The 11,645-nt window shown below is 43.7% G+C and overlaps 1 protein-coding gene across 3 annotated transcripts in view; it reads right to left on the bottom strand.

Annotated features, from left to right (window-relative positions):
* PRKCQ (protein kinase C, theta) overlaps positions 1-11,645 on the bottom strand; it is a 137,940-nt gene that overhangs the window by 2,652 nt on the left and 123,643 nt on the right. For all 3 annotated transcript variants that reach the window (XM_010853152.1, XM_010853153.1, XM_010853151.1), the window contains 2 exons: positions 10,150-10,338; positions 1,329-1,457 (listed from right to left, as the gene is read on the bottom strand). In XM_010853152.1, coding sequence (XP_010851454.1) covers positions 1,329-1,457; positions 10,150-10,338 — 318 coding nt within the window. The remainder of the gene's footprint in view (positions 1-1,328; positions 1,458-10,149; positions 10,339-11,645) is intronic.

Below are 11,645 nucleotides of genomic sequence, written 5' to 3'. Positions count from 1 at the left end.
GTTTTCTAGAGTGAATGCAATGCTTTGAAATCCACAAGCCTGTGCCACCTGGTGCAAAGACGGTTCATATTCACCCAGGTCGCTGCTATCTCATTCTCAGAATCACCAGGAATGGGGTAGAGCTGGCACTTTGCTTTACTCCTAAAAAGCCCACCACTTTGCTTTACTCTTAAAAAAAAAAAGTTGTGATATATATATGGACCCCAATCTCCCAGTCTACCCCACTCTCCCCACCCCCTTGGAATCTATATGTTTGCTCTCTACAAATACATGGGCCTGTGTTTCTGCTTGTAAAGAGGTTCATCTGTACATTGTTATAAATTCCACATATTTGTGTTAATATACAATGTTTTTCTGGCTTCACTCTGTATGACAGTCTCTAGTTCCATCCATGTCTCCGCAAATGACACAATTTCGCTCCTTTTTATGGCTGAGTAATATTCCATTGTATACATGTACTACTGGGGAGTTGGTGTTTAACAGCGACAGAGTTTCAGTTGAGGAAGGTGGAAAACTCAGGCGGGTGGATGATGGTGAGCGTTCCACAACCTTGTGAATGTCCTTAGTGCTACTGAACAGTGAAATGTTAAAATAGTATGTGTTGTATTATGTGACTTTTACCATGATAAAAAAATTTTTTTTTAATTGTGGTAAAATGTACATAACATGAAAGTGACCATCCTAACCCTTTTTAAGTGTTCAGGTGCATTCATATGCTCCGTCACCATGACTACCATCTACCTTCAGAACATTTTTTTATGTCAACTTTGCCTCATTTTACAGTGACCCAGGAAGTTCTGCCCTTGCTCAGGGAGGTTGGTGACTCTTGCCAGTGGGAATTTAGAGACCTGTCTTTTTCTAAGCACCAGCTTACTTCTCACATGAAAAAACATCTACCAGTTACCATCAGGGTCTGTAGTTACATAACCAGATGACATGTGTCAGGGAAAATTTCACAAATATCACAGAACACATGGCTCCAAAATTCCTGTTAAAGGAGGCAGGGTTTACGCTCAGGTGTGGGTCACACAGACTTGACCCTGAAAGCCTGAATGCATCCATGCACAGCTCGCATCTCAGGGTTACCTGTCCACACATATATTCGGTCTAAGGCCTGTATACTCAGTGATCCATTCTTCATGCAGCTACATTTGACACAGTAAATGAGTTACATCCCCCTCCCCAGCCGCATAGCCTGCTTATGGTTAAAGAAGATTTTCTTCCAAGAACAGCACCCCAGAGGGTGGGTGAGAAGCCAGGGTCCATGCAGCCTGGGTGTGACGTGAGGATGGTACTGGCAGGACCTCAGGGTCCCGGGGGCCCCTTACCACTTTAGGCCTGAATGGCGGGTCGATCTCCTTCCTTTCCAGCTCTTCCCAATTGATCTCCCGAAACAAGGGGTGCTGACGGATGTCTCCCCTCACCCCCAGCCGCTTCTCAGGCTCTCTTACGAAGAGCTGAAAGGGAGCAGAAGGGGAGCAGTTACTTCTCATGGGATGAACTAGGCTCCTCAGATGCAGGGAGCCCAGTCCGCATGGCTTGACTCCACTAGGAGAGGGGTTTGGCTCTTGCCACCTGATTTCAGAGCCTTCTTTTTCTACAACTGTCTTAAACTATTGACTCCAGTCAAACTAGTGGCAACCGGTCTACTGAATATTCCAGAGTCTGAGCTTTGCTCTAGAAATGCTATTTTTTGAATTATCTAGACCTCAATCGAAATCAGCTTTGCCCTGTGTTATTCATGAAGCCGCCAGCAAGTTACAGAGGCTCTGAGTTGGGTCATCAGTAAGGTGAGTGAATCCTCCTTACAGGACTGTTTTGTGGGTTACAACAACAACACACACACACACACATGCAAGTGTGTGCTAATTCCTGGTCTGCAAAACACACCAGCAGAGGGTAAGTGACCGGCGTGTTTCTTGCTTGGTTGACTGCCATCAACTGAGTTTGATTTCTGACAAAGCTGCTTTCTTAGACTCACAGTCATGCTCTAAGGAAAAGCTTAGCCTCGTGTTGTTATAATTAAATGCTTCAGGGAATTAGATTAGCAGTGTAACAGCTGCCTGAGGCCAAGTGTGCACACACTAGTTTTCTGTTCATTCCCCCAGTAACATGGGGCGTTTGTTCCAAGAGGATCATGAGAAAGAGTTTTATGAGCCTAACAGATATACCTGTGAAAGGTAAAAAAAAAAAAAAAAATTTAGAAGATAAAAGGTATAATGAGAAGGTAATATGATCTCCAGCTTCAGGACTCCAAATCCTTTCTAGTTTTGCACAGAGTAAATTATCATCTTCTCTGCCCTGCAGCTGATCCTCCCTACCCTGGTCCTGAAGATGCCCGCTGACCTCGTGGGAAGTCATCATCTCTGCCACAGGGGAGGCTGCACCAAAGGAAGAAATGTTTACAGAGAAAGATTTGATTTCGTCCATAAAAGCTGTCACAAGCGTGGTTTACATTTGTAGGAAAAAGCACATCTCTTTCATAAATGGCCAGGATGCAGCTGGAGTTTGTTTAAACGTATTTGACTGTCTGGGCAAGAAAGCAGTGTGGGCGGCCCCCTCCCCTGACCCCCAGGCTTGGCATCTGCCCCTGGAATCTCCCCTCCAACCTCAGCCCCTCCTCAGACGGCTCTTTCTACTAAAGGGAGAGGTATTTCTGTCTGGGGTCATTAGTGTTTCATCATTTTCCAGACAAACGGACAGGACATCCTGGATAAATAAATGAGGAAGAAAGGGGCGTGTCTCTGACCACCGTCAACTGGACAGCCATGTTCCAGCGGTAATTCCTTAAACCTTAAAGAAGACATTTCACACAACTTTTAAAGCTTACTTTTCATTTAGTTATTACAAAACATTGGCTGTATTCCCCACGTTGTATAATACATCCTTCTAGCCCATCTGGCACCTAAGAGTTTGTGCCTCCCCTCCCACCCCTGTGCCACCCCACCCTCCTCCCCGCTGGCAGCCACCAGCTCTCTGTATCGGTGGGTCTGCTGCTTTTTTGCTATATTCACTAGTTTGCTGTACTTTTAAGATTCCACATATAAGTGAGATCATAAAGTTTGTCTGACTTTTACTTAGCAAAATGCCTTTAAGATCCATTCATGTTGTTGCAAATGACAAAATTTCATTCTTCCGTATGGCTAAACAGTATTATATCGGATGTGTATGTGTGTGTGTACATATGTGCATATATATATATATACACATACATATATATACATATATAAAAATCTTCTTGATTCATTTGTCATTGATGAAGTCTCAGGTGTTGCTCCCATGTCTTTGTTATTATAAATATTTTTAGTTTGTTGAGGAACCTCCATGCTGTTTTCCATAATGGCTGCACCAATTTACGTTCCCTCCAACAATGTAGGAGAATTTCCTCTTCTCTACTTCCTTGCCAACGTTTCTTATTTGTTGTCTTTTTGCAATAGACATTCTGACAGGTGTGAGGTGACATCTCACTGTGGTTTTGATTTGTGTTTCCTTGATGATTAGTGATGTCGAGCATCTTTTCATGTGCCTCTTGACCATCCTCATTTCTTCTTTGGAAAAGGTCTTCTGCCCATTTTTATTTTGTTATTTTTTATTTTTTTAATTTTTTTAAAATATAAATTTATTTTAATTGGAGGCTAATTACTTTACAATATTGTATTGGTTTTGCCATACATCAACATGAATCCGCCACTGATATACATGTGTTCCCCTCCTGAACCCGCCTCCCACCTCCCTCCCCGTACCATCCCTCTGGGTCATCCCAGTGCACCAGCCCCGAGTGTCCTGTATCCTGCATCGAACCTGGACTGGTGATTCATTTCACATATGATATTATACATGTTTCAATGCCATTCTCCCAAATCATCCCACCCTCTCCCTCTCCCACAGAGTCCAAAAGACTGTTCTATACATCTGTGTCTCTTTTGCTGTCTCACATTCAGGGTTATCGTTACCATCTTTCTAAATTCCACATATATGCATTAATATACTATATTGGTGTTTTTCTTTCTGGCTTACTTCACTCTGTATAATAGGCTCCAGTTTCATCCACCTCATTAGAACTGATTCAAATGTATTCTTTTTAATGGCTGAGTAATATGGTACTGGCACAAAGACAGGAATACAGATCAATGGAACAAAATAGAAAGCCCAGAGATAAATTCTGCCCATTTTTAAATTGGGTTGTTTTTCTTTTGATGTTGACTTGTGTGAGTTGTTTACATATGCTGGGATTAATCCCTATTGATCATCCCGTCTGCAAACATTTCCTCTCACTCACTGGTCTGTCTTTCGTTTTGTCCGTGGCCCCCTTTTCCAGCTGTAATTCTTGCTGGGGCACAGCCTCTCCTGACGTGCATTTGTTCAGTGCACTACACGCACCCACGCCCTTGCAGGACTAAAGAGGATGCAGCCCGGAGCAGACACCACTGCCGCTACAGATGCCAGTGAGTACTCTGTCCAACTTTTTCAGAGGATCCATTACTTCTGGGTCTCACAACATTAGGTATAACTCCCTAGAGGGAGTTTCTCTCAAAATGATTCATTAGTATACCTTTGATTTTTACAGAAAAGGGAGCTCAAGGATGTGAGGGCTGTTGGATTAAAATTATAGAGCAAAAGAGACGCAGAGATGAAACTAGAGGCCAGTCTTACAATTAGCACATTGCAAAATTTTTATCAGACCAGCTCCTAGAACCTGGGAGATCTTCCCGCGGAGCAAGGACATGGACATTTTACTTACTCACATGAGAAAGAATAAGCACAGATTCCTCCACATGGATTTAAAACCTCTTTCAACAACTGGTTCTTTTTCTTCCCCTTCTTTATCCTTAATTGTCTTTGTTTCTGCTCTATTCACCAAAAAAATTCACTTTCTACATTCACAGCAAATCTTTTCCCTGCCACTGAAACTCTGCAGGTGACTTTTTTTAAAAGCGGAGGAGGGTATTTGCTAGAATTTAGCTTTGGATTTAGTTTTGTTCTTAAACTTTTTATTTTGAAATAATTATAGGGTCTCAGTCTGCTGTAACAAAATGCCCCAGACTGGGAGGCTTAAATAGCAGACGTTTGTTTCTCGTGGTTCTGAGGGTGGGAAGTCCAGGATCAAGGTGCTGACATGGTCAGTTTCTGGTAAGACCTCTCGTCCTGGCCCGGAGGCGGCTGTCTTCTTGCCATGGGCTCACGAGGCCTTTTCTTGGCGCACGTGTTTGGAGGGAGCGATCTCTTTTCTCTCCCTCTTTTTGTAAGGACACTAATCGCACCTTGAGGACCCCACCCTCATGACCCCATCTAAACCTAATTGCCCCTCAAAGGCCTCACCACCTATAACATCACATTGTGAGTTCGAGGACTTAAACATGCGAGGTTCTGGGAGCACGCAGACATTCAGATCATACATGTAGATTCACAGGAAGTTGCGAAGAGAGTAGAGGGGATCCTGCGCACCTTTCGCCTGGTCTCCCCTAGCGCGTCCATCGTAATATGACAACAGCACAGGAGGCCGACACGCACACGGTGTATGCGCCTCGTCCTGTGTATCGCATGTGGAGGTCTGGGTGGCCAGGAAGACAAACAGGACCCAGGACTGTCATGTCACCACAAAGATCTCCCGTGGGGTTCCCCTTGATGGTCACTCCCCTGCCGCCACGACCCCTAACCCCTGGGAGCCACTAATCTGATTTACAACTCACAATGTTGTCCTTTCAAGAATGTTACAGATGTGGGCTCACACAGTACGTGACCTATAGAGACTGACTTTTTCTTCTTTGCACTTTAATGTCCTTTGGTTCCCTGGTGACTCAATAGTTCTGTCCTTTTAATTGCTGAGTAATTAAAAGATGGAAACTTGGCATTAGAAAGTAAAAGGCCTATGCCCTTGCTCTCCCAGGTTCTGGGAGCTGAGCTGATAAAATTAGTTTCCATCTTGCACTTTTTACCGCATCTTTTCTCCTCCAACAGGAAGCAATCCTTTCCTCCTCCTCAGGCTTCCTCTCCTTGGAAACCACCCCGCCCCCAGTGTCTTTCTGTGGACTTACTCCCATCATCTCCACCTGGTCAGGGTTACACCCTCACTGCGTCCTTGCCGGGCCGTCTCCTCTGCTGAGCTGGGAGGAGCTGGGTTTGGAGGCACAGGTGTTCAGCTTTATGGAAAAGGTAGCTGCAAGGTCAGCTTCAGACCTTCCAAGCCTTTTCCTCGCTTTCTTTTTCTAGTGAGTTCTGACAGTCTAGGCCTTTGGAGGGCAGCCTTCATGCTGTGGATTGAACCGTGTCCCTTCAAAATCCGTGTATTGAATCCCTAGCCCCTAGTGTGAGTTAACTGGGAGTAAGGAGATGCTTAAGGTTAATGAGGTCATGATGGTGGAGCTGAGTCCTTATAAGAGGAGGTCTCAGAGTTGTCATTGCGAGAACACAGTGCCTGCCAGCAGGAGGGTTCTCACCAGAAACCCACCCTGTCAGGCCCAGACCTTGGATTCCCAAGCCTTCAGAAATGTAAGTAAGTAAATTTCTGTTGTTTAATTCGCCCAGTCTACGGTGTTTTGTTTCAGCAGCTGGAACCAACTAACATACCTCAATTAAGTCCTTCCAAGAGCCAGGGTGTAAAATAAATGTAACAACTGTCATAGTGCCTGAAGCTGCCATTATGGAAAAGCAAAATTGTTTACATTCCAATCCTTGTAACTAATTTTTACTGTTGTCATCTTTTTTTAATTGGTTAATTTTGAAATTAGCTTTCATTTTATAGATGTGTTGTTCAGTCATTAAAAGTGAACTTAATTGGTCATTTGGGGAGTTTTCTAAGTTTACTGCCTATTTGAATCCATCAGAAAGTGCAAGCTGAGCGTGTACTGGTTCAGATTTTTAAATACCATCAACCTTGGGCTGGGGCTCCTCTGGGGGCTCTGTCAGCACTTCAGATTCAAGACCTTGATTCCTCAGGGAGAACTCCACAGCCGCCTCTACGTATGAAACACCCTAAACAAGCTGATAGTCGGATGAGAGGCTGAAGTGTATTGCTCAGTTTAAATTTAATTCTGAGCAGTTCTTCATGAGAAAAAAGGAGACTGGTGGAAAAAAAGATAGGCCGGATAATCTTCTAAGTTTGGATTTAAAACCACTGATAACATCTGATGTTGAAAGATCCTATTCTCGTCCCCTTTTCATTATAAGAAGAGCAGAGCTAAAAATTATTTCCCTAAATGACTTTTTATTTTAGCTAGCTGATATGAGTTGTCAGAAATCAAAACCCTGTTTTGTTCAAAACACCTGTATTTGCAGTTCTTTTTAGATCTGCTGGCTCTTGGTTAATACTCATGGGTCTTTTTGATCCACATAGTTGCTGGAACAGCTCAGTAAATGTAGGTGCTTATCATGATATGTAATTAGCATGTTGTATGAGCATGAGTTTCTTTTTTATTTTTTACAACTTACTACAATCACCCTGTAATGGTATTTTGCATCTTCAAAAGACGAGAACTTAAAGTTTAATTCTGTAGTGATGGCTTTCTAGTACATCGCGTGTCTCTGTAATGGACTGACTCCCTGGGCGCTCCTGGTTCATGGTTAGTGATTCTTGGGGTCTGTAGCACTGGGTTCTGGTTCTTTTTTTTTTTTCTTAAGTAATTTCCTTTCTTTTGTTTATTTTTGGCTGTGCTGGGTCTTCACTGTGCAGGCTTTTCTCTGGCTACAGTGAGTGCGGGTGCTCTCTAGCTGTGCTGTGGTGGCTTCTCTTGTTGCGGCCATGGGCTCACAGGCTCAGGAGCTGTGCTGCATGAGCTCAGCTGCTCCACGGTATGTGGAATCCTCCAGACCAGGACTCGAACTTGTGTCTCCTGCATTGGCAGGCGGATTCTTTACTGCTGAGCCACCAGGGAAGCCTGCCAAGGCTCAAGTCTGATCTATCGCGGGTGAGGTCTGACTCCTGCTTTGATAGTAAATTCTGGAGATCGCTGCTAAGATGATAAGAGCCTGCAGTATCAAGGGTTCTGGGTGAAAAATACATCAATGTCTTCCTATGGACACGGGTCAGGAACGTGGCAGGAGGGCTGGCCTGCGTCCATTTGGACAGCCCGTGGACTCTGCTCAGCAGGAGTCTCACCCACATGGAGTGTTGCTGGCTGAAGGTTTCATACAGAAGTTGAGTTGAGGGATGAATTCAACAGCCTGAATCTCAAGGGCTTCATTGCAAATTGTATCCAATTACAGGCATTTCCAAGACACCTGGTAGAATCCCATACAAAGCCTTGGCTTTATTTTTTTGGTCATGTCATGTGGCTTGTGGGATCTTAGTTCCCTGACCAGGGATTGAACCTGGGCTCTCTGCATTGTGAATGCACCGAGTCCTAACTGGTCCACCAGGGAACTTCCAAAGCCTTAGCTTTAAAACTCATCAGATTCAAAGAGCAGGAGGCCCTCAGTCATACAAGAGCAGTTCTTTCTCTTCATAATCTCTCTGTCCTCTTGCTGTGTTCGGTCTGAAGCAGAAACCCAAGAGTTGGAGACGAAGGTAACACACACACAGTTGGCAGTCTATGACCACTCTCTCTTCTCCAGAAGCGAGCAGCTGCCAGCCGTGAACTTGGCCAGAGGAAAGGGAGCTGGAAGTCTTTGCTTTCAAGTTAGGACTGATGTAGTGACTTATATCTTGGCCAGGACAGCTTTAATTTCTCAGCAGAGACACTGTTTTCTAACTTAGGAGTGACAAGAACTTTTTCTTTTATCTAAGAATGAGCAGAAAGCCACACATCTTATCCACATCTTCATCCAGGGTAAGGGGAAGATTTTTAACTACGTTTCAGGATCAGCGTTATAATTCGACATCTGTACACATTACAGAGTGATCACCACTGAGATCTAATTATCACCCATCACCATAGAGTTGACCCCCCTTCATCTATTTTTGCCCAATCCCCTAACCCTCTTCTCCATTGGTAATCATGAATCTGTTCTTTGTATCCATGAGTTTGTTTTTATTTCATTGTGCTTGTTTTGTGTGTTTTCTTAGATTTCACATGAGTGAAAGCACATGGTACCTGTCTTTCTCTGTCTGACTTATTTCACTAGCTAGAACAACCCCCTAGATCCATCCATGGTGTTGTAAATGGCAATATTTCATCTTCACGGCTGAGTAATATTCCATTATGCACATCTCACACACATCATAGCTTCCCCTGTTCATCCATGGATAAACATTTAGGTTGTTTCCACATCTTGGCTATTGTAAACAATGCTGCAGTGAACACAGAGGTGCATATGTATTTCCCAATTAGTGTTTCTATGTCATTTGAATGAATAACCAAAGTGGAAGACATATGAGTGCATGGCCGTTCTGTTCCTAACTTCTTGATGAACCCCCATACAGTTTTCCATAGTGTACCTATCGATTGACGTTCCCAACAACAGTGTATGAGGTTCCCTTTTCTCCATATCCCCATCAGTACTTACTTCTTGCCCTCTTGATAACAGCCACTCGGACAGGTACGAGATGACAGCTCATTGTATTTGTGACTTGCGTTCTCCCTGGTGAGTGATGTTAAGCGTCTTTTCATGTACATACTAGCCCCCTGTATGTCTTTGAGAAAACTGTTGATTCAGATCCTCCTCTGCTCATTTAAAAATGGGGTTGTTTGTTGTTGAGTTGTATGATTTCTTTATGTATTTTGGATATTAATCCCTTATTAGACATATGATTTGCAAGTATCTTCTCCCATTCAAAGTTTTCATTTTGATGATTTCGTTTGCTGTGCAGAAGAAGCTTTTTAGTTTGATGTCGTCGCATATTATTTTTTTGCTTTTGTTTCCCTTGCTTATAGAGCCAGATCCCCCAAAACATTGCTAGGACTGATGTCGATGAAGTCTGTTTTCTTCTAGGAATTTTATGGCTTCAGGTGGACAGAATAGACTGTATAGGGACTGTTGCTGGAGATTTCTTTTGTAAATTATGCATGTGACTCATTTTGATAGCTCATGTTCATCCTACTGGTGCCTCAGCTAAAACAGACGGCAAGCATCCCCTTTAAGGCTGGCTCAGGACAATTGTTGTTTACTACGTACTGGGTTGGTCAAAAACTTTGTTCCAGTCTTTCCATAACATCTTACGATCAGAATACCTAGTGCTAATCTTACAAAAGTCTCCTTGACTTCACTTCTTACCTTCACTAAAAGGTCCTTCGCCTCCTTCTCGAGCCATCGCGGGTAAAAGGGATTGTCCATGCGGATGGAGTGGAAAAGCTCCTCTTCATCCTGCCCGTGGAAAGGGGACTGGCCTACTAGCATCTCGTAGAGGAGGACACCGAAGGACCACCAGTCCACAGAGTGGTTGTACTTCTGACCCAGGAGGATCTGTGTGACCAGGAGGCAAAGACACAGAGAATAAAAATGAGGTGGACTCGAAAACCTCGCATGGACTTCTCAAGGCCACACAGGATGTAACTCATGGGGACAGAGCGCGGTTTTACAAAGATGACACTGAAAACGATCTTTTGAGAAGTTAATGATCAGGTGGAAATGAGTGGGCAGTGCCCAAACTAAGCAAATATTTTTGAGATCAACCTCTTTTTCCCCCCACCTAAGCGAAACAGCTAAATTGTACCATCACCCCTCATCTGCCCATCTGAGACGGGAGCCTGTGGGTGACAGATTCAGCCCAGGAGAGCTGGTGTGTATCTATGCCCTTCAGTGCCTCCAAACCAAACCCACGCGTTTTATGGACTTTCTGTTAAGTGCTGGGACTTCCCTGGTTGCTTGTTGGGTAAAGAACCTGCCTGTAACGCAGGAGACACAGGAGACACGAGTTCAGTCCTTGAGTTGGGAAGATCCCCTGGAGGAGGAAATAGCAACCCACTCCAGTATTCTTACCGGGAGAATCCCATGGACAGAGGAGCCTGGTGGGCTACAGTCCAAAGATTTGCAAAGAGTTGAACATGAGTGAATGACTAAGCAACCTAAGAAAATGGTCCTGAATCTTTACATAAAGTTTTTGTAGCTAACCAAGCAGCCAAGGTGGAGAAGGCGATGGCACCCCACTCCAGTACTCTTGCCTGGAAAATCCCATGGATGGAGGAGCCTGGAAGGCTGCAGTCCTTGGGGTCCCTAAGCAATTTATAGTTTATTAAAATGAAAGCATGGGTATTTAATTTTCCCAAGTATTCAATAAGACTGCCTGTCAAATTAAAAACATATCAATAAATTTTACAAAGTGATGAAACAATACAGTCATTTAACACCACTGGGCATCCTCACAGACTGCATGAACATTCATCTCAAGGGCAGATTAAAAAGCAACATGACTTACTGTATCATCAGAAATCTGACATGTATACACTGCTATATTTAAAACAGATAACCAATAAGGACTATTGTATAGCACTGCTCAATGTTATGTGGCAGCCTGGACGGGAGGGGAGTGTGGAGGAGAATGGATAATGTGTATAGATGGCTGAATCCCTCTGCTGTCCACCTGAAACTACACAATGCTGTTAACTGGCTATACTCCAATACAAAATTTAAAGTTTTTTAAAAAGGCAGAAAGAAATCTTAAGCTCTGTATCTGGCTGTATTGCTACACACATTCCTGAATCCACTAGAAGTAATCTCTCCATGGCCTTAAGTAGCACTGTTTAGGTTTGTGTGCAGGGAAAAAAAAAAAA

This window comes from Bison bison, unplaced genomic scaffold (assembly GCF_000754665.1).
Source record: "Bison bison bison isolate TAMUID 2011002044 unplaced genomic scaffold, Bison_UMD1.0 scf7180017864323, whole genome shotgun sequence".
Classification (NCBI taxonomy): Eukaryota; Metazoa; Chordata; class Mammalia; order Artiodactyla; family Bovidae; genus Bison; species Bison bison.
This window is presented reverse-complemented; position numbering and strand designations above follow the sequence as displayed.